This window comes from Panicum virgatum, chromosome 8K, assembly GCF_016808335.1.
Source record: "Panicum virgatum strain AP13 chromosome 8K, P.virgatum_v5, whole genome shotgun sequence".
Taxonomy (NCBI): domain Eukaryota; kingdom Viridiplantae; phylum Streptophyta; class Magnoliopsida; order Poales; family Poaceae; genus Panicum; species Panicum virgatum.
In genome coordinates this window covers 52,573,843-52,601,630 of record NC_053143.1, presented here as the reverse complement: position 1 = coordinate 52,601,630, position 27,788 = coordinate 52,573,843, and the positions used below count along the sequence as shown (strand labels likewise).

Sequence of the window (27,788 nt, the reverse complement as noted above, 5' to 3'; positions counted from 1 at the left end):
ACTGCGGCTGCCCACAGCCACTACTAGTCATCGGCACAATTTTTGTGTGTGTGTGTGTCGCTCAAGTAGCAGCATTGCCCCCCGCCACCAGTCCAAATGCAGTACTAGCAGCCAACAATAAAAGTCAGGGGAGGCTGAGTGGTGGCAAGACGGGAGAGGGAGCCCAAACGCAAGGCCGACGCTGATCTGATTGGTGGTAAGACGCCCTGCCCGTTCCTCTCCTGCGATCTCCTGGATGGATGGCATCCGTTCCCTTTTTCTTTCGCCTCCCACTCCCGATTTCTTGGGCAACGTTTTTTGGCCTTTTTCTTTTCCATTCCAAGAAGTTGGGGGTGGGGGAGGTTTGTCTCGTCTATAAAAGATGCAATTTTTTTTTCTGAAGTAGTACCTGCCAATTCGGTTTCCCATATCTGCAGTCTCTTCGCCTCTATAGTTCCTCCCCCCTTCTCCCCGATCCGCAACATCTGCGCGGCGGGTGGCCTGGATTGGGCAGAGGAAGCAGAGCGCCGGGGGCCGCGCCGCCGGTGAGGGGGAAACGAAGGCTACCGAGCCGACGGCCTGGTTCCACGCGCCGCCGTGGTTTGCGGGGATTCCGGTCGCCGGCTGGACCATTGGTGCGCCCTTGCCCTCCTCTCCTGTTATTTTTTTTTCCTCGAACGCCCAGGACAACTGCGGATCAATATATTAAGAAGGAAGAAAAAAAACTTGCCCTCTCCTGTCACCCTCCATTGTCCTTCAGCCCACTGAATCTGCAGCTTTTGCCATGGCCAACATATATGCCGCTGGTGCCGCTCATGAGTCAATCCATAACTTTCTTGCCAATATTGCTGATGCATTTTTTTTAATCGTTGGCGATTGTTTTGCAACAGGGGCTGACAGCTAGCTAGGAAAGTATTTCCCAAAGTTGTGGTCTTTCGGCTGCAGCGCTCTTCAGGTGGTGTCAAACATTGTGATGGCGGGTGCTGATCCTCCATCTGCATGTGACGGCGCCTACCTGCTGTTCCATGGCGAGACCTTGCTTTCGAACGGTGTCCGCGCCACTCTCTACACGGTTGCGCTTGCGTACTGCTTCATCGGGCTATCCGCGATCACTGCCCGGTTCTTCAAATCCATGGAGCAGATCATGAAGCACTCCAGGGAGGTGGTCAGTGTGGACCCACACACCAACATGCCTGTTGTGAAGCAAGAGAAGGTGTGGAACTACACGATAGCGGACATCGCTCTCCTTGCTTTTGGCACCAGCTTCCCTCAGATCTCTCTGGCTACAATCGACGCAATCCGTAATCTGGGTCAACTGACAGCAGGAGGTATTGTGAATTAATTAATAATTGCGGTGAACCTTTGCAGTGTAACAATACTAGAGTGTAGCACACTAGCTAATATGGCATTTTCGATTTGCAGGTCTAGGTCCGGGCACTCTCGTGGGTTCTGCTGCATTTGATATGTTCCCAATACATGCTGTCTGTGTGGTTATGCCAAGGGCAGGCTCTAAGAAAAAGATCTCAGACTTGGGCGTTTGGCTCGTTGAGCTGTTCTGGTCTTTCTGGGCATACATTTGGCTGTATTTTATCTTAGAGGTATGCCATATGCCTCTGTTCCAAATAGGCGATGTTTTCACACTTCCCAAAAATGCACATCAAACCTACAGTCTCTATTATAAGTTTCAATAAGATTATAAAATTTATTCATGATGATTCCATACATCATTTTCATATGTCGAATTAGATATTCAAAAGACACTGGCATTGCAATTTCAAAAATTTCTACTGAATGCATAGCTCTGTTATGAAAGGACATGTAGTAACAATGAGTACTTTACACTGCATGAAGGTGTGGACACCTGGAGTAATCACCCTCTGGGAGGCCTTGCTGACAGTCTTGCAGTATGGATTGCTTCTGCTCCACGTATATGCGCAAGATAAGCGGTGGCCATATGTATCAATCCCTTTGTACGATCATGATCCCAAATACTACCTTCCCTTCACTAACTTCTCTTATGATCATGTACAAGTGTGCACATTGCTTATGTTTGTAATTTCAATTTGTTGCAATCAGTGTCAGAAGTTATAGGCCTGAAGATTGGGTTCCAGAAGAAAATGCTTCAGTTGATTATGACAACTGTGATGAAATTAGTGACACACTCCCTATAAGCGTTGACAAGGACATTCTGGATATATATGGCTCCTACCATAATGCAGGTATGTCACTTCCTGATTTTTTTATAGCGCATCACCAAATAGTCTGTGGTGTCGTCACAACTAGCTAGAGTACAAGGGATTGAATTAAGCATTTTATTGAAGTGCTACTTTATCTTGTATAATTGTAGTTTCAATCTAAGGTTATTTTTATGATTACAATTTACTTGTGAATTGGCACCCTAGTAGTTATGTGCAATGTTTGCATTCGTTACATTATTGCTCTTATTGTCCTCCCAGTGGAAGTTTGAAATATCATTATTTTCTAATATAATATTTGTTGACCATCATTTTGAAAATATTCGTTCTATTTTTAGTGAAACAGTAGGGGAATATCATTTTGGAACTAATTCCTTCTACGTTTTGGAATTTGGACACTTGTAGAGTATTGTAAAGTTCCTGAAAAGGATATGGAGGGATCATCAACAATGAATGATGCTGTGAAGAACACGCAAGAGGACACATCGTGGCTTTTTATATGGTGGCGACAGTTTCTCAGCGCTTTTAATGTAACTTAATTCAAACTTGCTCTGCCTGATATTTTTTTTCTACTGTTTGCATTTGGTTAAACATTCCTTGTGGAATACTTATTTCAGTTATTGGACAAATGTGGCTAAACTTTTAATATATGTTTTGCTGTCAGCATAACAATCACTGTACAAAAACTAAGTATGCTCAAAGCTTTTATTTTGCACACAATTGATAACAGTAATTTTTATGTGCTGCCAAGGTAAATTTGTTGCCCACTACCTTATTAAGCTGATATTTATTTATTTTTTGTACCCTGTTTTTCCAGATAACTTGGGCAAAATGCATCTTATCTCTAGTTCAATAAGACTTACATCTAAACAATAGCCATTTTGTCAATCTTCAAAATGCACCAATATTAACTTACACTTACCGAACATTTATTTGATATTTTTTGATTTACTAATTGATTTGGTGAACCTATGCAGTTAGAGAGCCCCGAGTCAAGGAAGATGGATTCCATCTACCTGAGGATCACCAGAATATTTTTCAACTTGCTCATTGTACCTTGGAAACTATTATTTGCTTTTGTACCCCCATATCACATTGCGCATGGCTGGATCGCTTTTATATGCTCCCTGGTTTTAATAAGTGGTATTGCTTATGGTGTTACTAAACTTACAGACCAAATAAGCTGCGTCACAGGTTAGAACATACCCCTACACAAATTTCATCATTCGATCTTCTGACCAAGATGTGGCTGCACTTGTTGACATGAAAAATTACTTTTTCTGTCCAGGAATAAGTTCATATGTCATAGCATTTACAGCACTAGCAGCTGGAACCTCATGGCCAGATCTAGTTGCTAGCAAGATAGCTGCAGAGCGTCAAGTCACCGCAGACTCTGCTATAGCCAACATCACTTGCAGGTTTATTTTGCACATTTCTTCTCCAATCAGTTCAATACATTTCTTAAAAAAAATGATTCCTCAAATTGGAGCTGAATAAACTGACAAAGTCCCTTGCTGCAGTAATTCGGTGAACATATATGTTGGCATTGGCATCCCTTGGTTGATCGACACAGTGTACAACTTCTTTGTCTACCAGGAACCACTGTACATAGACAATGCTGCTGGCCTGAGCTTCTCCCTTCTAATCTTCTTTGCAACATCGTTCGGCTGTATCATGGTTTTGGTTCTCCGTCGCATTGTACTCGGTGCTGAGCTTGGGGGCCCTAGGTTATGGGCTTGGGCGACATCAGTGTACTTTATGGCCCTTTGGGTTGTTTTTGTTGTATTTTCTTCTTTGAGAGTTTCTGGAATAATATAGGATGAAAACGTTGGTGGTTAATTTTCTTTTTTCTTTTTCATATTTGTTACTGTTTGTCTTCACATCCACACAGAAAGCGTGGAGGTGAAATTAGGAATTATAGTATAGATGCTTGATTTGTATAATGATTATTTAAGCCAAAAATATGTTGTATAGTTGAACAATTGTTGAATCTTAATTGTTGTGAGTGCTACTTGTATATAATCATACACCATGTAATATTGAGACTTATGTAAGTTGTGCTATAGCCTACCCCAACTTGCTTGGGAAAAAGGCTATGTTGTTGTTGTTATGTAAGTTGTGCTATCTTTGTCGATTGCCGTCTTTGCCGACAATACATTTTGGGCGAATACCACCAATGACTGTGTAAGGAGAAAAATAAGATTGAAGCCAAGTTTTCTTACTAAAATGCTAACTTCACTTTCAGTACAACTTTTCTAATGACATTTTCAGTACTGTTGAAAGCCTATAATAGTCTTCACTTAATCTAGCAACATGATTAATAATGGTGTAAGGACAAGAAACCAACATCGCGTGAAGAATCTCAATAGGATAGTAGGATACTATGCATCTTTGCTGGCTGCACAACTGGCATGGATATTTGCAAGTGTTGATGTCTCCTCTGTTATGCTGGTTGGATAACTGGCACGGATGAGAGTCAGGAACTGGCACTGATGAAGATTTTTATAGTAGGTATTTATGAATGGGGAAACATAGTTTCATACACACAAACTGATACACTTCTCAGACAGCACCTCTATGATCAACCAAGCCAGTTCTAATTACTTCTATTGATTGCAATGAACAATCATGTTGGCCTTAGTAGTTGGAGTGTATATAGATAGTCTTTAATGTCTTATAAACTATTATTACTACTATTCGTCTTTAATAGTCTGAAGCACTTAATTTTTTATTGAGTACTGAGTACTAGACTGTTTATATGCAAGATGTAAGTTAGAAAAGAGAAGTATATGTACGCTGTAAATGAACATGAGGAAAAATGTGATAAGAAAAAATCCATTAAAATAAAGGTTGTGTCCCAGAAGGAACAGCTCATACTACAGTTTTACCTGTATTCATGAAAATCTTAATATTACTCTGGATGTTGTCACTGCAAAGCGATGTTGCTCGTTCAATTTTTGTACATTTGAAGCTGACAATTTTGGAGAGTAAGAGGTAAAATGCTGCATTCAGATCATAGATAATTTTAAGAGTGTGCTTAGGGATAGATCTTCCATCATTATATTGTAATGTGGAAGAAACCGATAGCACTGGCATGATTTGTCTACCTTCAATATCTCATGGAAGTGGTAGCCAGCTGAACCAACATCACATTTTGCTAATAGGAGCGGAAATGAGAACATGTGTGGTATTTATTAAGGGATAGCATTCTGATGCTGCTTCACAAATTTGAGATGACCTTTTAGTTAGTCACCTAAAAGAGCTGAGGTATAATCATCATCTATTCCTTGCTTTGGTACACACGCAGGCCAAATGAATGGACTACTCTTGTTCCTACGAAAATAATTAAAAATTCTCAGATCACCCATTAATCGAGTTCATAATCACGAGAAAAAACATCTTCCATGTGACGCAGCATGATTGTGTGCCGCAAGAGAGTAAAAAAGAGTACCACGAGCAGAGAAGAACAGTACTGATGAGCGGGACTGCAAGAGCGGGACTGCAACAAATCTATGTTTGAATTCTGGCTCAGACAAAAAAAAAACAGAGTTCAGAAGAGAGAATTTTTACCGAATACAGTCGACAGCCAAACAGGCCTCAAATTCCAATCAATTATCACCCAATTACTACTCGAGGAACCAGTAGTTTAATGACCGTATGTGTGAGAACCGCCCAATTTGCACTCGGTTTAGGTGAAAATTATTGATTAATCCATTAAGATGAGAGTTAACATGTGTCCGTCTCTCGACACGCCACGTGTTAATTCTCATCTTATAGGCACTTAATCAACACAATTCACCTAAAACGATCGCAAATCCGGTAGTCCCGGTACGTGTGTGCCACATGCCCAGGATTAAGCACACGTACTGTTATACAAGCACGTACATTGCCGATGATCCACAATGAGCAATTTTACACACTTAATATTACAAGTTCGATATAGGTGGGTTCAACCTTCCTTTACAAGCCTTGAGCTCACGAACGGCATATTAAACAGAAACTTTAAAGTTTGTTGAATTTACATACTCTCACGGAACTCAATTACGATAAAAACATGTTAAGATGATGATGTCTTGCTCAAGGACACCATCACGGCCACAACGACCTACTCCTCCCCCGCACTTGGATCAGCGGGGTAGAAGTGACCGAACACCACTTCCGGCTCACCTGCAACTAGGTTTAGAAAGCAACCTGAGTACAAAAGGTACTCGCAAGACTTACGCGATTAAATAAACAAGGATCATGCAATGGCTCAAGTAAAAGCTTTAAGGTTAAATAATTATTGTATAAGCATGAGATCTTTGGACTATCACCTAGCAAAATTAATTAATGTTGTCCACCCCAGATAATTTTAGTTGGTTCAAAGCATGATATGAAATATAAATGATCATAGATGCGACATGAACCAAAACCAACATAACCGAAACTCTCTATGAGGAATTCGACGAACCAAGAGCTTGCTCATAACCGAGAGTGCGGTAATTCGAATTGATTAAGACCTTGCAATGGTGTACTACTTTACCCACACGATGCGATGACCATGCGGCTCACCCAACTGATCACGTCGGGCAAAGGGGTACTCACGTCAACCGTTCCCAACAAGGCTCAACCGTTGAGGGTACGCCTAGCTTGTGCGGAGAGTCACTTAGGTCCACCGGGACACCCCTAAGCCTCTCTACATAGCTCCTTGGCCACGCATTTAGGACCGGTCCTCAATGATCAAGTCAAAGGAGGTAATTGACTCATCCGTACCATTATTTGGATATGTGGTAGTACAGAAAGTTGCTCAAAGCCGATGGCATCCACAGACGGTCCTTAAACAATTCAAGCGGACTATGTCCATATGACTGCTTTCTCTAGGCCCTACCATTCCGCTCGAATCTCGGTACTACCACTCCAATATTACCCCAACGAACCAGTGCAATCAAGGATTATCGGCCAGTGTGATACTCCAAGACATTCCTTCCTAGCAAGCGATATAAGTATTCTAAGCAGGGCTAAGCATCTAGTCAAGTTAAGTAATTAATTGACTAACAAGTGGCAAGGACATGGATAATAATTCAAGGAAAGTTAATGCATGAAAGTAGGTACAAGAATGCAATACATACATACTATATAACCCAACCTTACCCAGTGAGATAACTAACTCAGATTAAATAGGAGCAAGGAATCATGCTTAGCTGTTTGTCTTGGTTAGCTTCGGGCTCGACCACGAACTGGACTTCGGGCTCAGGCTCAACGGACTCGGTGGGCTCCACAGGTTCGACCTCCGATGGTTCGGTCACTAAAATGCATGAAGTGATGCGTATGCATTAGATTGATGCCATGGATTATGCAAGAGGATATGGCATGAAGAAAGAATGGCACAAAATGTGATGATACACAATACAAACACATGCGACGACAAACGATCACCAAAGAACATGCGAGCAACGAACTAGAGCGAGAATTAAGAAATGACTTACACCACAAGCATAAATCATAAATTAAATTGAGCAGGTAGAGGACATTACAAGGAACTCATGAAAATTGGACTTGCAGTAAAAGGATTTTCCTAGAATTACTTACAAAAACAACAAGCTTCAGCTGTCCTATACAAGATAAATCAGAAAAGGTATGTAAACTTAACTAAACAAATCCAAGAAATTTACCACAGATACTAAGAATGAAAACAAAGCTAACAAAACTAGTTTCACCATTTTATCACTTTTCAGCAAAAAGTTCTACATTAAACCATTTTCAGACAGAGCAAATAGAAACACACTAAAACCTTAATACACAGCTAGGAAATGTATGAACAAGTTGTCACCACTGGAAAGAACACTTCGCAAGAAGTCTAGCAAAATTTTGTTTGACATTTTTAGAGCAGAACTCGAATAACTAAGCGTTAAACTCGCTTTTGAAAGATAAAACTATAAATAAATCTACGGCAAGATAACATGAAAAACAATATTTTTTCTAAGTAGATCCAAGCTAGATGAATACAACAAAACAAGTTTCACATTTTTCTGAGCTATACACGAATTTCTATGGATTTTGCAAAATTGCTGCTCAAACAAACACACTTGAAAACGCTAGATCCACCAAAAACAGCCAGCCCAGAGGCTGATGAGCGGGCCCCACGGGTCAGTGGCCCACCCAGGCTGGGTCAAGGCAAGGCCGAGCCTTGACCGTGGCGTGGGCGCGGCCATGGCGTGCGGGCGGCGGGCGGTGCGGCGAAGCAGGGCCGGAGAGGAGCAGGGAAGGCGCGCACGGTGTGTCCCAGGGGGCGGCGAAGCTCACCAGCGGCGGTGCGGGCGGAGAACGGCGACGAGGGGGCGGCGCGACGGCGCTGGGCGGCGGCGGGCGGAGGCGCTCGTCGGCGGCCCTGCACGGAGGGGGAGGAGGCCGGGTAAGGAGGGGAATCGAGCGAGGAGAAGGAGGAGATGCTCCCCATGTGAGGAATCGAGGGGAGGTTCACCGGAGAGGACGAATCAAGGCTGGCAGCGGAGCTCCTCGCGGCGGCGTCAATGGAGGTCGGCCAGTGCGGAGTCGATTCCGATCGGGGTTGGGTTCAATCGAGTTCGATGAGGAACGAGGGAGGTGGAGGACAAGGCGGGGCAAGCTCTGGCCCGCGGAATCGGAGGACGGCGGCGCGACGTTGGTCAGGGCGGCGACAGAGCAGCTCTACTCGGCTCGTGCACGAGGAAGAAGAGGAGGAGAAGGGGAACGCGGCAGAGGGGATAAGGTCGACGATGACGGCTGCGGATAAGGGCGCGCGTGCGGAACGAGGATCGCCGATGCGTGTTATGAGGATGGACGCCGGCGAGGCCGACACGCGGCACGCCGCGATGTGTGCCCTGCACGCTGAGGCAGAGCAGCGGCGGACCGTCCGCTGCCCAAACTTGGGGTCTTGACTGTATGATGATACATCAACACGCAAGCATCTAGGGGCAAAAAAGTAGAGTAGAGCAGCAGATATCGATTTTGTTAAAGAAAAAGCAGAGTGCAATGGATGGTGTCAGAGTGTACACTAACGCTTGCATCAACCCTGAGCTGCCAGCCATCAGCTCGACTCGGCTCCAATGGTCACGGATCGCGCTAAGGGCTGAACGGGTAATAGGCGACTGGAAGGATGGCGGCGACGCCGGGCGGGCGGCGGAGGGATGGCAGACGGCCAGGAGGATGAGCTGATTCAGGCCCGGGACATACATGCAAATATTAGGGGTTATTTGAAAAACGTAGAAGACATACTCATACAGTCTTTCATTCTGCAGTCTTTGCTGGAGAACAGAATTAGGAAAACTAATTCAGGTCTGAATCTCGGATCAAAAGTAGCAACAAGAACTCCTGTGAGTTTAGTAAAAAATAGGAAAACAGAGAAATTAATTTGGTTTGGGGAAGTACAAAGCCAAAAAACAAAGATGCGACAATATCAGTGCATCACTTAATCTCTGAAATTCTAATTACTACTTCCAAGAGCACCCAATGGATTCGTGATGTACCGCCATTCCAAACACTGTCCTTTGTGTCAAGCAGAAGTTGCCAACTTGCTATACCATTTGATGGTAGGTTGTTGAAGTAAATCACCAAACAAGATTTTGACACACGATTTTTTTGCAATAAATTACTCCATGTATCATGTTTGCAGTTATCTTGTAAATTAACATGATTTTTAGTTACTAGTCCAAAGAGCTGGGCCCATCATCTACTGATTGTTTTGTTGCCCATGGAGAACGTATGAACTATGAACTGCCTAATTAAAATTTTCCAAGGAAACCTTTGAGTCATAATCTTGAGCAAAAACATCTTTCATATGACATGACATGATTATATGATAAGAGTTAGAAGAAGAGGGCCACCGGCATAAAAGATCAATAAGGATAACAGAGTTCTATGCAATGCATGTCTGAATTTTGGATAAAATTGACATCCCTACTCCTTCCGCGGCCGGCTCATCACGAAATTAAAGTTGCACGAGATGTTCCTCCACTCTGATTCTTCCTCATATTTAGAGCCTGCAACTAGCAGATTCACAAATTCAGCGATATAAGGTCAATTGAATGGTCCGATAGCTCCATTTGTTGTAAGAGTAAGCGAGCGTTGCTTCCTCTTCATTTCAGGGGACGCCTTTCTTTGCTGCCGAGCAATGTAAAGCATGGGCATGAACAGTATCACTGCCGACCTGCCACTGTGGCGGCTTTGGCCACTAGCGGGTCTGCCGCATTATGCTGGTGACAGTGAGATCTTTTATTGGAAAGAGAGGAAAGGGCTTTAGCAGAATGGTATCTAAGGGATGGAGATCAAATTCCGTTGGTAGTGAAGGATGACTTAATTTTTTATGGCATAAAAGATATCACTATAAATTTGAATGGCACAGAGAGAATGGACTCCTGTACAGACAGCTGAATAGAAACATCTCTTGTAGCATAGTCATCTCCCACGGTGTTAAATGTCTCGTTGAGGAAGTGCATAGTAGTCGTGGTAGTTATTTGCTTATCTCCAATATCCTATGAGATTTAAGGGTAAAGCAGAGATGTATTTCAAAACTAGGGCCGTATGCCCAGATTCGTGTCCATAGAAGTGCAAGGGTATTTAAGCACTGTCATAAGGAAACCTATGGATTTTTCTTTCTTCTCCTCATCGTAAGTGCATGATGTAGTCAGTCATTCAGAACAGCTGATCAATTGGTCGTCTACTGTTTACCTGCTACAAAATCCACCGTGTTTAGTTCGCACCAGTAGCCAACTAGCCATATGCATTTGTATCACATCAATCACACGTACGTATGATCGATCTTTGAGGTACTTTGTTCGAGACTTGAATGATGAAGATTCTTCAGGAAACAACATGGGTTCTATCTTCCTTGCTTGTTGAAGGAAAACAATGGAACAGACATGGGAAGACACAGATGCTAGCTAGAGATCTTCTCTTCAATTCAGTGGCTCCTGAAGCAGTTGGCACCGGATTCGCCTGGCAATGATGCTTGTCTGAAGCTTCCTTCCACATCGGATTCGGATCAAATGACCAAAGAAGAGCTCTGAAGCTGGCCGGCGATCTGAAACTCCTACATTGTTCTCGACTCGGTGAATGCGATGGTGAGGCTGCCATTTGCCAGGCGGCCATCGCCATCCATCGATCGTTGGGGCTCGCTGCCGCATCGCGCTCTGCTCCGGCAGACTTCGACCTGGCCCCTCCGCCATGGCTCCTTGCAGCCCCCGCGCATGACCAGCGACGACGACCAGCTCCCCTGCTGCAATTCCCGACCGATCCTCGTCCGCCCATCTCCGATCCAACGGCTAATATGACCCAAGGGGTGGCTGGTATTTCAATTACCGTCCACCCAGTTGGCAATTCAGCCACCGTCCACCCCTGGTCGCCGCGATTGCGGCGCCTCTGCTGGCTCTCAGCGGCTCGCCGGAGCGCCACCGCGTCGAGGGGGTTACTCTCGGTCATGTCCCTCCTCCCGGAGACCTCCATTCTTGAATCGAGTGCTTGCATTGCGGCAGCCACGAGCCCACGGCTGCCCGGCGAGCTGAGGACCAGTGGTGGTCGCGCCCAGGTTCTGATGAGTGATTGACAACCGTTGCATGTTGATGCTTGCCTTGGTTGTGAAGTGCAGGTGCAGGGTGCGATGTGACGGTCGACGGCGCGAGGTGAAGGCCAAGTGAAAGATTCGGGAAAGAACGCGAGTAGACTTGGGCCGAGGGACCCGAAGATGCCGGGCGGAGTCACGGGCAGCCCACATGGTACACAGATCGACGAGGAAGCATGAAGGAAGGATGCGGCGACGTGGGCTGAGTCGGCGAGGACGATGGCGAGTCGAATAGACGGCCCGTGCGGCGGGTGCGCGCGAACGACTCGAAGGCGTCAAGGCGCGGCGGGAGGTCCGACACGTGCCGGTATCAGAGAGGTTGCGTGGCGGCCAAGCGGAGATGGGCGGTTTCGATGGTTTGGGCCTCAAAACCATCAGCGGTGGCTAGTTTCCTGGTTTCGGCCGCAAAATCGGGGGGCGGACTTGGCGCGGTCAAGGTTCGGGCGGAGGGCACGCGGCATCTTCTTCGAGCTTGCTTCGAGGCGAAGGGAAGTCGAAGAGAAGCTGTGCCCGTCCGATGCGTCTATAAAAATCTGGACAATTTTGCTCCTGCTTGTGCGTTAAATATGTTTAATAGTCTAGAAGTAGTTTAGTCTTTTTAGTGGAGGAGTTTGGGATAAGAAACAGAGGGCTGTGACCCTCTCCACCGCTGTTTTTTTTTTTCATTCCTGTCGCCCCCTTCTCTTCCCCTTTCTACTCTACTTCTGTCTAGATCTAGAGTTTCTCCATGGATTCTTGAAATCTTGGACTTGAATTCAATGGGAAAGGAGGCCCAACCCTCCTTGTGCCATCGGAGCGTTTGATTTGCTTTAAATCGTGCTGTCTTGTTATCGGAATTTTGTTTCCCCCGTTGTTTTGTTTTTCTGTTCTTCTTCGCAGGTTCGTCGGGGCGCAAGGGGGAGGCCGCCGGCTCCTGCAGCCGCGGCCAGGGCGGCCTGCGCGCGCTGCAGAGCCCAGGCGACGACGGCGTCCCTGTGTTGGACTCTGCTCACGGGACTCGATCTGGCTTGAGCAGGTCGCGATGGCAGCCAAGGCCAGAAGCAGGCAGCTACCGGCCTTGGCACCAGGCGCGGGGATCCCAGCGACGTCCTAGGTGACCAGGCTTGGCAAGGCAACAGGCACGCAGGGCAGCAAGCTGCGTTCAGGAGCAAGCGCTGTCAAGCTTCCTGCCAACAAAGCCTGTGCACGTGCATCAACAAAATTGTTCTTTTTTTGGCCGGCTGCTAGCACAAGCTAATTAGATTTGTGACTTCGTGATACTTGTATTCGTGTATGTTTGGCTCTTGATTGTGTTGCAGGCATGGCAGCAAAACCCAGCACCAGAAAGCTCGTCCCGGATAGCAGCATCATCACTATGCACACAAGATGCTCGGTAAAATGCCCCGGCTGATTAAGAAACGATGTGAGCTGTGTCTCCCTCTTCTTTTCGTTCACTAGGCTTTTGTTTCCTGTTTTAGGTTGTGTTAATTAGTTTTCCTTTTGTTTAGTGTTTTCTTGTCCCTTGTTAGTAATTCCTTGTTCTTGCTCAATTTAGTCTTATCTTGTTAATTAGCTTTTGTTGGAGCTAAATTAAAGAGAAAAGCAAAACAAAAATTAGTTAGTTAATGATCTTGCTTGCTAGTGTTTATTTCATGTCCTTCTAGTTTTCTTTAACTATGCACTAACCCCTCTGCTCGAGTTCTTGGAGTGGCTTCTTCTCGGTGGTTCAACTTTGCTCGGTTTTCGTGAATTTGCACAGCTGATATTTTCGAGTTTCTCACCGCTTTGCTTTCGCGAGCGTGTTCTGATTCCAGTGAGTTAGGTGCTTTAGGGACTTTTTCTCTCCGGTTTTTTGAAATTGGATTTGAGGATCCCATTCACCCCATTCTGGTCGCCTGTTCGGTCCTTCATAAGTGGCCATGGCCACGCGCGCGGCATCAAGCTCCGCTTCATTCTGGACAATATGGACAATATGGACAATTGGCCGACGAGGCGGCGCAGCTCGAATGTTCCGCCGGCCGGAACTTCTCATGCACACGCACGCGCTGCAGTTCGCTGCCGTCTCCTGCTCCATGTCGATCGTCGCCACCGGCGGCGCGATTGCAGGCCATGGAAACAAGATCTTGTGACGCAAGATTTACGAATGCGACGGCGAGGCTGCCGCTAGCCCGGCGGCGACCTACACCGGCGGGGCTCGCAATCGGGATCCTTTAGCTGCCGCGGCACGCCCCGCGTCACGCCGCCATGGTGTTGCCGCCGAGCTCCCGTGCCTGCCTGACGAGGGACGATAGAGGATGCCAAGCTCTGGGACTGAAATACGCGGCCGATCTCGCCCGCACATCTCCCATCGGACGGCTGTCAGTTACCCAGGGGGTGGACGGTATTTGAAATACCGACCACCCGGTCGGCATTTCAAACACTGTCCACCCCCGTCCTCGCAGGCACGTCGCCACTGCTGCTCTCCGCGGCTCGCCGGAGCGCCACCACGTGCCCATGAGGCCATGACCAGCGCGCGGTACTCTCAGCTCTGCTTCTGCCCGTGTGCGCCTCGTCGGCCTACGCCATGCTGTCGCCAGGCCCGGCCGGGGGGGGGGTGTAACACCCCGGTGTTAATCTTGACGCTAATATCGTGCTTAATCGCTAATTAAGGCTAATCACCGTCATTAGCGCTAATCGAGTTCGTATAGTAAACATCGACTTAGCTACGTTTGCTCTCGTTTTTCTCCCTAATCCGAGCTCCAAATCAACTTTCGCCCAAAATGAAAGTTGTAGATTTTTTTTCCTCTACAACTTTTATTTTGACCAAATTTCATGTTCCCATATGAAACTTTGAGTTTTGGATAGTCAAAGTTGAGTAAAAAATCGGTCAAACGATCACTGTTCTCCTGTGCTCGTTACTGTACGCGCTCGACGCCCATACCGGCGCCTGGACGCCGGCGAGCTCTCCACGCGTCGAGCATCCCGGTGAACCTCGCCCTCCACGCGCCGCCCTTATCCTTCGCGAGCACGGGAAGCTTCTCCTCCCTTCCATCCCCTTCTCCTTCCTCACGCACACACCGAGCCGACGCGAGCAGAGCTCGTCGCGCCGGCCATCCCCTCGCCGCCCCGCTCGAATCCTTCGCGCCCGAGCTCCCTAGCTTCACCCTTTACCTCCTCCAACCATCCATGAGCTCGATTGAGCCCTACGCCGGCCGAATCGAGCTCCAGACCGCCGGCCGCCTTTGCCATCCTCGCCGGAGCTCCGCCCTCTACGCCGATCTCCACTCTCCGGCCATCCTCCGCCCGATTCGAACTCGTGGTGAGCTTCCCAGCAAGCCCCTCGTGCTCCCCGGCCCTTTTTCCCCTTGAAACTAGTGCTGCCACCGCCGGTTCGCCGCCACGTCGCCGTGGGCGCTCTGCGCGCCGCGCGCGCACGCCGCGATGCCGACCTGCGCAGGGCCCCATGCCCCCGCCGCGCGCCCCGGGGCCTCCTGCCCGCCCTGGCCGTGGGCCAGCGTCGCCGTGCCGCCGGCCGGCCCCCGCCGGCGGGGAACGCCGCCGCCGCGGTGCGCCCGTGGTCATGGCCACGGCCATGGCATGTAGCAGGGGAGCTGGGCTCCCACTGACATGTGGGGCCCGGCTGTCAGCCCCCTTTAGGGTTTTCTTTATAATTTATTTCGGTTGAAAACTTTGAAAATGTGTAGAAAAATATAGAAAAATGTGAAAAATTCAAACTAAATTTTGTTGGTTTGATTAGATTATGATCTTCAGAGGAAAAATACTCATGCATGTAAAATGTCAATTTTGCCCCTGCTAAAATTTTGATTTGTATTTAAGCTAGTTTATTTTATATCAGTTGTTCTATTGCTCTAAAAATTATGAAATTTTTACAGTAGCTTACTCTTCACTTGTGTAGTTCACTGAAAAATTTTCACATGTAAAAGCTTTGTGTAGGTTGCAAATCTTTGTTGTGCACATTTTATGTGGCTAGGGGCAAAATAAATACTTTCTTTTTGCGATAAAGGCTAATAAAATTTTTCTTGCATGTGACACCAATGTATTTCCATGCTAGTAAAATTTTGTTGCTTTATTCATGCCTGCAAGTTGAGTTCTTGCACGTGTTTCGCTCCTAGCCGCAGTTTTCCTTTTTGCGCTGCCAAATAATCCTTCTTTCGGTAATATCATTGCATCATGAACACTTATATCATTTCATTGCACCATTTTAAGTATTGCACTGCATCCTTTTTCATACGTGTAGACGCCGCGAACGAAGCCGTCTACGAGCTAGTTGCTGAGCCGGTCCAGGAGCCACCAACAGGAGAGCAGCAGATCGAGGAAGCCGTTGAGCAAGCTCCGGAAGACGTTGTTAACCCCGCTGACTTGCAAGGCAAGCCTCGAAGCATAACCCTTACTTTAAATTTACAAAGTGTTATTAAATTATGTACTTGTGCATTAAGTTTCTAGGTGTTGTATGGAACCCTAGATGCATAATCCCTAGATTACTCCAGTGTCTCTACTAGTATGTGCAGGACGATAGCACTGCTATGCGTAAATAAGATTCGGTAGAAGACGGGTGATTTCCTGTCACCCGCGAGATACAGGGTAGTTATTTCAGAAGGTTATGGGAAAAGAGTACTGTATGATTGAAAGTGGAGACCGGGTGGAGGAAAGTTGGACATGACAATGGAATAAAGGAAAAACCGAGACTCCACCTGTGTCGATTGAGGACCGTACCGTTGTTGGCACTTTTGATCGAGGATTGAACAGTACTAACCACATGCCGGGAGTATGAGGTAGTCGAAACCGGTAAGCTAATTACATAAATTGTGTCGAACTCTGATTCTCGACCTGCGGTGCTGGGTAGGGATGATGGATGGTGAAGTCGTCCATGGGTTCACCGGGTGTTCGCACGTGCGGGGCTCATCATCCGGGTGCTGACGGGCTTGATTTAGGCTTCGGGGTAATCGTGGGAACGGTTGCTCGGTGTGACTCGACGAGGTCGCACTTGGCGTGTGAGTTAGGTCCACCTTGCAAGGTTAAATCGGATCGATTCGCCGTGACTCGTGGATATAAGAACCTTGATCTCTCTGTCACATCGTAGTAAAGAAGTGGAATGAGATTGGAATGGAAATGTTGAGTTGTATGTTACTAAAAGGTAATATGATCAACCATATATGCTCTAGAGAAATAGGCGAACCTAGTTTGTAGCTATCAAATCAATTGGAGCTAAAATATTGAAAGTAAGGATTCAGTATTAGTAGCTTTTCCGCAAAACAACTCCAGAGCCAAAGAGCTTTGCATGGCTAGGTAATGGGCTAATTATACCCATAGACGGGTAAGTCTTGCTGAGTATTAGAGTACTCAGGGTTTTGGTTGTACCCCTTCTGAGCAGGCTGTGTTCCGGAAGACTTCGAGGAGATCTGTGCGTCTTGGATTGGTCAGCCTCTTCCTCCGGGTTAGACTATCGAGTGGGTCCCGTCTTCTCCATGAAGTACGGGCAGATTGGCCTCACATCAGTGGGCAAGATGTGAAGCTCGTCTTTTGTCGTCGATGGCAGTGATCGTATTGTATTTTGGGTCTCTGTTTTAAACTCTGTTTTATTTTCGCGGTGTTTGAACTCTGATGTTTGAAATGTAACCCTGGATTGTAAAATTTTATTGTAAATTATTTCGGAAGCCTGTGTTAATCTCTGTTTGTAAATTAATTTGAACTTTGCTTTTGCTTGTAATCACCTGTGCTTGTCTTTTGGCGAGAGTTCCCGTGTAACCGATCCTGGTTACAGCAGGCAGTATGGGTGTACTGGTTGAGTGCAGAAGCTGGGGTTTAAGCTTAAGTTGTTAATTATGGCACTTGACCAGTATTATTTGAACTGTTCTGTGACAGCTGGTATCAGAGCTAATTGCACTGGGGGGTGATTATTTGAGTGCTTAACTGCGAAACTTTTGGGTTTTTCGAAAAGTTGACACTAGATGCGCTAAGGAATAGGATAGATAGTTCGTATGCCCTAATTATGAGTTATAAGTTAGGAGACATCTAAGTATCTATTTCATTCCAGCACTTCCAGCATTTACTTCTCGTTAAACCTTACTTTTGAGCACAACTCTTATTCTGTAATGACGCACCTACGCAGAGGTAAGCAAGGTGAGTATTCTGTAATGAGCAATCGCTGGCGAGATAGAGTGAGGGAGAGAGGGAAAACAAGGGGGCTACCTTGCTCACCTCAAGGCGGAGCTCCGGCGGCGGTTTGTGGCGAGCAGGGAACAACGAGGCGGCGGATCGACGACAGTGGCGTCGGGTCGGGAATTGCGGCGACAGTGCTACGCGGCGAGAGAAAGAGAGCGAGGGAGAGTGCAGGGGAGTGATTCCGAAAGGAGGAGCGGCTCGTGCTTGTCCTTTATAGAGGGAAGGGAGAGGAGGGGTGGAGGGGCGGCTCGTGCTTGCCCTTTATAGAGGGAAGGGAGAAGAGGGGCGATGACGTTCGGGTGGCTGTGCTGGGCCAGGAAGGAGATGGGCCGAGTGCAGGAAAAAGAAAAGGAGAGAAAGCAGGGAAAGGTGGGCTGGGCCAAAAAAAAGGGAGAGGAAGAGAAGTTTTTTGTAACACAAACAACATTTGAATAAAATTATTTTGAATTTAAAACAAATTTAAATTTTGGGTGTTACACCGCTGTGAAGGACCAGGACGGATGACCAGAGAGGAGGGAGTGAATGGGAGACCTTAAAGCATTCTCCTCGATGAGAACAAGACCTATGTCCCAAATTTAATCCGACACGTCTCTCTTCTAACCGCCAAGGTGACACGAGCCAACTCGTGACGAGCTCACTCTAGCAACGGTTAGGAAAAGCTCGACGCAAAGCGGACACAGAAGATTAGTCGAAACGCCAAAAGCTCGACACTAGCGGAAGCAAACAACTCGAGCAAAAGCTACCACAAAAACTTCACTTGATTAAACATGTGCTGAATCACCAAGGATTAGCCGAATTCAAAGTCAAGCGGAAGCACAGCTTATCAAAAAAGCCAATCAAGAGTCTCACTAAAAAGATTAGAACTAAACCGCTATAAAAGAGTCCTTTTAATTAAGCATTCAAAGACTAGCAACAAGAACTAATGAAGTAAGCATGCAAAAGCTAACAAAAATATCAAGCACAAGAGTTCATTTAGTCAGCAAGCTAATTAACTATATGATTGACCAAAGCATGCAAGCAAAGATTAAACAAAATAGCACCGAAGGAATTTAGTTAGCTAACCAATCAAACCTGATTGCTGCAGCAGGCCCTTGGCCTCCGATTGGCCTGCAGGTGCTGTCGGCCTGCTGGCCATATGGGCCACGTGCCCTGTGCTGGCTGGGCTGGAAGCTCCGAGCCAGCCTGCTCGCCCGCGCTAGGCCGCGGGTGGGCCGTGGGCGCTGAGCCGGCCCGAATGAAATTCGAGCCATAGGTCCGCAGCTCCAAGGATTAACAGATCCAAAAAGAAGTTTGTGAAAAGATAAAATAGGATTCGTGAATCGAAAATCACACCAAAAATACACGAAAAATGCCTAAAAAGAAAAGCACTTGAGATTACACATATGGACATGAATTTTATCTTCGATTACTCCACGGGGTCCGATTACACGCCACTCTTGAGCACAGACAAAGTTAAGATGACAAAAAAAATCAAAACAAATATTCACTCTTCTCTCTCAAACTCTAGGTCTCAAAAACAAGTGAGTGGACCTCCAAATGAGAGATAGCCATAGAGGTGGGTTGCCTACACAACCCCTACACATATATAGGCATATGACCAAATGACCAAAATGCTCTTACATGAAGCTGTTATCGCCATAAATTAACAGGTTAATTAATGGGCCGCGAGTGAGTTGGGCTTAATGAAGAAATTAAAGCAAGCTTACGAATCGGCTCCTGCGTGAGCGTTTGGGCCATGTGGGCCATGTATCCTTAGATTTAGTTCAGATTGAGTTAGAGTCCGATATGGACACGTTAGTTTAAATTGTTTTCCAAGTCTCCGGACTATAAATATGTACTCTATGACATTTGTCAAAGAAAAACGTCATCACGTTTCGCAAACAACAACTCTTGGCGCACCGCCATCCCTAATTCTAGGGTTTCATCCAAGTAAGCGCCATGCTGCCCTGATCGCTTCTTGCGATTAGGGCAGCGTTGTTCTTGCTTTTACCTTGGTATTACTCGTACTGAAGCGTTGTTTATGGCGAGTAGTACTAGTTATCCTGATTTTCGTAGCATGAATTTTAGTAGATTCATTGTGCTTTTGTTGCCTATCATCTACGAACATCATGTCATCTCTGCGCGATCATGTTTTAATCTTATACTAATTCTCGTTGCATAGGAATTAGTCGCGTAGAGATGACACCCTGCTTCTTTTGAATCTAGTAGATCTAATCTGTTATGGTTTGTTCTTATACTTAAGAATTTGCTTAATATCTGCTAGGTTAGGCCTTGCAAACGGGTTGGATGATCTGGCGACGTATTAGATGCTTTGCTTTGATCTTAATAAGGATTGATCCGAGAATCGGCTTTCGCTTATTCTTATGCCTCTTTTCTGGTTAAGGCTTGGTTATCTATTATGCTTGTTAGGCCTAATTACGTGTAGAATGTTCCTATCTAGCAGTGAAGCTTTTATCGTTGTGGATTAGATTAGCTAGATTTAATTGAAGCAATTTTGTAGTTATTTGCTTTATCCAATAACATCTGGATATGCATATCCAATCTGACACCGGGGCTCGATCGGCTCTTTAAAGCCGATGCAAGAGTCGTCCCGGGGAGCCGACCACGGCTCGGACTTATGTTTCACGTGTTTGTGTATGCAGGCAAATCGTCGCAAGCACGATCGCACCTTCCTGATCGGGTATAGGTCAGGTGGCACGCCCTGCGTCTTAGAAAGCCGCGGCGTGTGCCAGGATTGCGGGCCGTTGACGAGGGAGCAGTGCCTGCTAGCGCCCCGGTGACCTCCCGGCTCTTCGTGTTGCCTGTCGCTACTCGCGCGGTGGGTTTTGACCGACAACACATTCTGACACGCCCGGTGGGATACTCATCAGCAACAACGCCCACCGCAGTGATGACAAGACCTCAGGACCAAGCACCGATTCCGCCGGTCACCAAACCTGTCACGTATGAAAAGCTGACTCCAGAACACAAGCAGAAATACGATGAGGTCAAAGCTCAGTTCGAAGCCGATCTCATCGCCTCTTTCGAGAGGACCCGCAACCACGGCATCAGGTGGAAGGGGTTCTCACCTGAAGGTGCTCTCGACAATGTTGACTTGTCCGTACCATCAGAGGAGCGCACCAGAGCCCTGCGCCAGGAGATGAACTACATGGTGGCTCACACGCTTCATTGGCACTCAGAGAGCCTGTTGAATGAGCTCGAGCGTGTGGCACATCGTGTCGTTCAGGAAGTGATCAAGAACCAGTACTCCCCATCGGGACCAATCCTGGGGAGTCACAGGGGAGAGGCCTCACTTCAGTCTAGGCCACCATTGCCATACTCGCTCACAACCCCAGGACCGCAAGGTTCGCCGATCTACATCGTCTACAAGATTGGCGGTGACCCTGGAGAAGGCCAGTTCCTGAGCGAGCCTCCTAAGGAGATCCCGCACGGCTACACGTGCGTGTACATACCTGACATCATCAGTCCGACGCGTGTGGGACATCTGGTGGGTACAGGAGCTTCAGGGGCAGATGCGGAGAAACAGGCATGGCTAGCGAAGTATGCTACCGGGCCGAGTGCTGAGCCTTCGGCCCCAGGAGTTCTGAGTGTGGAGCAGGTCAGTGCAATATTAAGGGACCAGTTTGGCATCCTGCCCAAGAGAAAGGCGATCGGCTATTCTAAGCCGTATCCAAGTGATTACGACTTGATCCCGTTACCACCCAAGTATCGGCTCCCGGAGTTCACCAAGTTCAGCGGTTCAGAAGGGGCCAACTCTATCGAGCATGCGAGCCGATACCTAACGCAGCTCGGAATGATCTCAGTGTCGGATGCTCTAAGGGTCCGTTTCTTCTCCCAGTCTCTTACGGGTTCAGCCTTTGGGTGGTATACGTCACTGCCCCCAGATTCGATCCGCACCTGGAGGCAGCTGGAAGAACAGTTCCACACCCAGAATCATTCAGAGGCTGCTGAAGCCGGGATTGCTGACCTAGCCCAAGTCAAGCAGAAGCGAGGGGAAAGTGTGTCGGAGTACGTGCAGCACTTCAGAGAGGTTAAGAATCGATGCTACTCATCGCGCATCACAGAGAAAGAGGCAGTCGATTTGGCTGTCCTGGGGCTCGCTAAGCTGATCAAGGATCTGGCTTTTCAGTTAGAATTCACCTCTCTGGCGCATATGGTACAGAAGCTCACGACGTGTGAATACTATCACCCTGATTTGTACCAGGAAAAATTCAAGCGCCATGTGAATATGGCCCAAGCAGATGATTCTGATGATTCTAGCGGGGAACAAGAAGTGGCTATGGCAGAGTGGATCCGGGGGGCAAACCCCGTCCCGTGCAAGTGGGTCAAACAGAAAGGGCTTGTGAAGGGCTTTGATTTTGACGTGGCCAAGGCAGAGCAGATATTCGACTTACTGCTCAAGGAAAAGCAGTTAAAGCTCCCAGAGAATCACAAACTGCCGACGACGCAAGAGTTGCAGGGGAGGCTGTACTGCAAGTGGCACCACTCGTTCACCCATGCCACGAACGACTGCAAGGAGCTGCATCGGCAGATCCAATCGGCTATCGAGCAAGGCCGGTTAATTTTGGCCCAACACACGATGAAGGTGGGCAGTCAACCATTCCCACAAGCTAATGTGGTGGAGCTGTCGGATTTTAGACCCGAGGGCCAGAACTTGGCATTCCAGATTAACATGGCGGGACCCATGCGCCGCCGTGACGAGCAGAGGAAAGAGGCCGCTTCTGGCAAATGGCCCCAGGATGAAGACGAGCCGGAGCAGCAGCATGTTACTGAAGAACAAGTGCGTCACATCTGCAATCAACTCCCAACTTCCAATCGGCTTCTGGAAAAATACCAGTATCAGTACAAGTTGCGCCGCCGATATGAATCGGAAGAGCAGGAGTATGAGCACCGCACAGGGAGGACGCTGGGGAGGCGCCAGGCTATACGCGACCACTGGCATTGCCCATTCTTCAGGTACTGTTGGAATTCCGGCATGAGCCGATTGCCTACTATCGATGATTGCTTGGAGTGCAGGCCTCGGGGACGCCAGCCAGGCGAGACGTCGGTGTTCCAGCGCTTGGGGCCCAAAGCACGTCACGACGACCATATTGAGCGGCCGTCCAAGGATGATCTTGAGCTAGAAGGGGAAGATAAGTATCATCGTCCACGATGGTGTCCTGACGAGCTCAGCCGCTCACAGAAGCGCAGAGTGCAGCGCCTACGCAATCTCGAAGAGGCAGAAGCAAGGTACCTCGACGTGCTGAGGAAAGCACGTCCGGATCTCGCGGAGTAGGTCAGGCGCCCTCGAAGAGTGGAAAGGCGCCCTCCAAGGAAGGAGTGGCGCCCCAAGCAGCCAAGAGCCGATGGAAAGCCATCGGCTGATATGAATATGGTGTTCGTGCTACCGTCAGAGTTTCGGGCGCCCCAACCGCAGGAATTGGCCGTCGCGCAGCTGGATCTTGGCCCACAGCCGATTATCTTCGAGAAGCCCAAGGAGAAAAGCTACAAGCACCTGAAGGGATTATATCTCAAGGGCCTCATCGACGGCAAGCCTGTGAACAGAATGTTGGTCGACACTGGCGCTGCGGTCAATCTAATGCCGTACTCAGTACTGCGCCGATTGGGTCGTTCTGTTGCTGATCTTATCAAGACCAACGTGATGCTCAATGATTTCAACGGCCAGCCGTCGGAGGCACAGGGCGTCGTCAATGTGGAGTTGACAGTTGGCCGCAAGACCGTCCCAACCTCGTTCTTCATCATCAATAGTAAGAGTACGTACACAGTGCTGCTTGGGAGGGATTAGATTCATGCCAATTGTTGTGTTCCTTCCACGATGCACCAGTGTTTGGTCCAATGGGATGGCGATGAAGTGGAGGTGGTCCGTGCAGATGACTCCAGCGAGGTTTCGCTCGCAGACATGAACGCCTAGGACGCGGAAGGGCAAGAGTCGATCTCAGGGATCGCGCTGGAAGACTGTGATCGGATCGAAGCGACAAAAAACGGATTGAGGCTGGTCTTATCCACTAGCCTCACAGAATAAATACATCTTGGCACGCTACGGAGCCTAGCAGGTTTAGAGTGGCTGATCCCAGCGACCGGCCCCAAAAAATAGACAATTCTTGTTTAGAGTCGAAACTGTTACATTGCGGACAGACTTTTGCCTGTTCTGGCAGTTGGTTAGTTAATAAGCATTCAGTTTCGAGGGGTAATATAGAGACGGCCGGCCCGTGCGGTCGGCCGAAAATTTTCTTTTGTCATCTCCCCGTGTTTGCTGTCGACGTGGCAGATGATGACGAGTCGCCTGCGTCCACAGTCGATTTTACAGGCGACGACAAGTTGGGGTACGGGTTTACATCAGCTGACGATTTGGAGGAAGTTGATATCGGTCCCGGGGATAAGCCGCGACCAACATTTATCAGCAAAAAGTTAGACCCGAGCCTGCGTGAGCCAATGATAGCACTGTTGAGGGAATACCGGGATTGTTTCGTGTGGGATTACACTGAAATGCCTGGTCTGGATAGAAGCATCATCGAACATCGGCTCCCGCTTAAGAAAGGATTTCGGCCGTTTCAACAACGAGCAATGCAGATGAAGGCTGAAGTCCTGGAGGAGGTCAAGAAAGAGGTGCAAAAGATGTTGGACACAGGGTTCATCAGGCCATGTAGGTATGCAGAATGAATCTCTAGTGTGGTCCCTATACAGAAGAAGGATGGCCGATGGAGAGTCTGCGTGGATTTCAGAGACATCAACAGAGCGACGCCAAAGGACGAATATCCGATGCCCGTGGCAGAAACATTGATCAACGCCGCTGCCGGTCACAAAATGCAGAGCTTTATGGACGGTAACGCCGGCTATAACCAGATCTTCATGGCCCTGGAGGATATAAGCAAGACCGCGTTCAGAGTACCAGACGCAGTCGGCTTGTTCGAGTACTTGGTTATGACCTTTGGATTGAAAAATGCCGGTGCAACGTATCAACGTGCCATGAATTACATTTTTCATGATCTCATCGGCAAGCTGGTGGAAATCTACATTGATGATGTCGTGATCAAGTCCACATCGGCTGGGGGGCATCTGGAAGATTTGCGTAAGGTTTTGGAGCGAACTCGGATGTTTGGGCTCAAAATGAACCCGAAGAAATGTGCCTTTGGCGTATCGGCCGGTCAGTTCTTAGGATTCTTGGTACATATGCAGGGAATCGAGATCGGCTTGAAGAGTCAAGAAGCGGTAAAGACAATGAAGCCGCCTACTACGAAGAAGGAGTTACAGAAGCTCATCGGCAAAATTAACTTTGTCAAACGATTTATTTCCAATCTGTCTGGGTGTATCGAGCCGTTCATGGGTCTGGTGAAGATCAAGTCCGAGGATGAGTTTCGCTGGGGGGCAGAGCAGCAGTAGGCTCTTGATGAAATCAAGGAATATTTGTCGAAGCCTCCAGTATTGGTTCCGCCTCAACAGGACCGGCCTTTCTACGTGTACCTGTCCGTGGGTGACACTTCCATCGCCTCGGATCTGATTCAGAAACATGACGATCAGGAGAGGGTTGTCTTCTACCTCAGCAGGCGTATGTTGGACGCCGAGACTAGGTATCCTGAGATTGAAAAGCTTTGCCTTTATTTATTCTTTACATGTACGAAGCTTCGACATATTTTGCTCTCGGCGGAGACGATCGTCATATGTAAATCGGATGTCATCAAGCATATGCTGTCGGCTCCTATTCTAAAAGGCCGGCTAGGAAAATGGATGTTTGCGTTGTCAGAATTCGATATCCGATATCAACCTGCAAAGACAGTCAAGGGACAGGCACTGGCAGATCTCATTGCAGATAGGGTCAACACTGACGTGTCTGCACTTTTTTACGTGCCTGGGCCATGTTTTTTGACGGATCAGCTTGTGATGATGGGTGCGGTGTAGGAATTCTTTTGGTATCGCCTCGTGGGGCGACTTATTCTTTTTCCATCAGGATGACTATTCCATGCACCAATAATTTAGTAGAGTATGAGGCCGTTCGCAAAGGGATGGAATTACTCCTGGAGGCTGGTGCAGAAGTAGTGGAAATATTTGGGGATTTGAAACTGGTGATTTCACTGCTCACGGAAGAATATAAATGTGAGAGCGAGGCTCTTTTTCCGATATGGATGCAGTGCCGTGAGTTGATGTCACAATTCAGGTACATTAATTTCCACTGGATACGAAGGACTTTGAACAGTGAAGCCAATGACTTGGCGCAGATGGCTTCTGGATACAAGGAAACAGCCGATGGGGTTGATGTAGAGGTTCAGTTTCTAGAACCTGTAGACTGGAGAGCCGATATCTTCAATTATTTGAAAGATTCGGCTCGGGGGGCACCCAGAAGGATAAGACTCAAAGCTATGAAGTATGTTCTGATAGGTGACGACATGTTCTACAGGACTTTGGAAGGACTGCTGCTTAAATGTTTGGGGCCTTCGGAGTTGAATCGGCTCTTGCATGAGGTTCACGAAGGAGCCTGCGGTACTCATCAATCGGCTCATAAGATGAAATGACTGATTAGACGATCGGGGTATTACTGGTCTACCATGCTTGAGGATTTCTTTAAATAGTACAAGGGATGTCAGGCATGTCAGAGATTCGGCAAGATTCAGATGGTGCCGGTATCAGTAATGAATCCTATCATTAAACTATGGCCGTTCAGGGGTTGGGCCAAGGATATGATTAGCCAGATTAACCCGCCATCTAGCAAAGGTCACCAATGGGTGTTAGCCGTCACGGATTATTTCACAAAATGGGTGGAGGCGGTACCCATGAGGTCGGTGGCATCGAAAGATGTGATCAGTTTCGTTAAAGAGCACATCATTCATAGGTTTGGGATTCCTCAGACCATTACGACCGATGGAGGATCGGTCTTTATATCGGAGGAATTTAGAAAGTTTGCCGATGACACGGGGTTCAAGTTGATTAGATCATCTCCATATTATGCCCAGGCTAATGGACAGGCTGAAACATCAAACCAGAGCCTTATCAAGCTGATCAAAAGGAAGATTGATGAATATCCTAGGCGCTGGCATGAGGTGTTGTCAGAGGCTTTGTGGGCATATCGTATTTCGCGTCACGGATCCATCAAGACGTCACCATACCATCTGGTCTACGGTCAAGATGGTGTGTTGCCATGGGAGATCACGGCCGGATCGAGGCGTGTTGAGTTTCAGAATGATATATCGGCTGAAGAGTATGCAACCTTGATGAGCAATAATGTGGAGGATCTTACAGAGCTAAGACTTTAGTCACTTGAGAAGATCAAGGAAAACAAGGCTAAAGTTGCTCGTGCATACAACAAAAAGGTCAAGCCGAAAGAATTCCAGGTTGGAGACCTAGTTTGGGAGGCAGTGCTACCATTGGGAACTAAAGACAGGAAGTATGGTAAGTGGTCTCCTACTTGGCATGGACAGTACAAGGTTGATCAGGTCCTGCCTGGAAATGCGTGCATGCTTGAAGAATTAGATGGTGTCAAGTTTCATGTAGCCGTCAATGGCCAACACCTCAAGAAGTATTTTCCGAGCATGTGGGAAGGCGACTAACAAGAGCCGATGAGATCCATCTGGCTGCATTATAAAAGGCCAACACGTTGAGTTGACCAGTGAAAGTTGGCCAGTGATTATGGTAATATCTAGCAGAGTAGGGGTCATGGGTCCGTGACCAAAAAGGAAGCAGTTCAGAGCATCGGACCAAAAATAGCCAATGGTCTTTAGAAGGTTTTCATCTTTATCAAAGGGGGATAATGATAGACTAAGTGCATCAGCTATGTTCAGTTCTTGCCACAAGGGCATATAGGTTTTTGCTACTCTGCTATACCATGTAATCCATCTTTCGGGTGGATTAGGCCAGGCTCTTAAGCAGTCGGCCCAGGAATTTAAATTAATGTTTTGACTCATGAAAGG

General features: G+C 47.5%; 1 protein-coding gene and 1 long non-coding RNA gene across 4 annotated transcripts; both read left to right on the top strand.

Moving 5' to 3' along the window:
- LOC120645181 (magnesium/proton exchanger 1) lies at positions 1-4,215 on the top strand. Of its 3 annotated transcripts, none has more exons than XM_039921956.1 (10): positions 1-196; positions 417-614; positions 870-1,307; positions 1,402-1,577; positions 1,831-1,949; positions 2,056-2,198; positions 2,580-2,704; positions 3,152-3,368; positions 3,463-3,592; positions 3,695-4,215. In XM_039921956.1, exons 3-10 carry the CDS (start codon positions 953-955, stop codon positions 3,990-3,992), a joined length of 1,563 nt encoding a protein of 520 aa, XP_039777890.1. In that variant the 5' UTR covers positions 1-196; positions 417-614; positions 870-952; the 3' UTR covers positions 3,993-4,215. The 3 variants fall into 3 exon arrangements, with proteins under 3 accessions (XP_039777890.1, XP_039777893.1, XP_039777892.1); XM_039921958.1 differs by having other exon boundaries at positions 3-196; positions 434-614; XM_039921959.1 differs by lacking the exon at positions 417-614.
- Positions 4,216-12,379: 8,164 nt separating this feature from the next.
- On the top strand, positions 12,380-16,146 carry LOC120645180. Its single transcript, XR_005664167.1, has 2 exons — positions 12,380-13,150; positions 15,965-16,146. It is a non-coding gene; the product is annotated as an uncharacterized LOC120645180 (long non-coding RNA).
- The last annotated feature ends 11,642 nt before the right edge of the window (positions 16,147-27,788 follow it).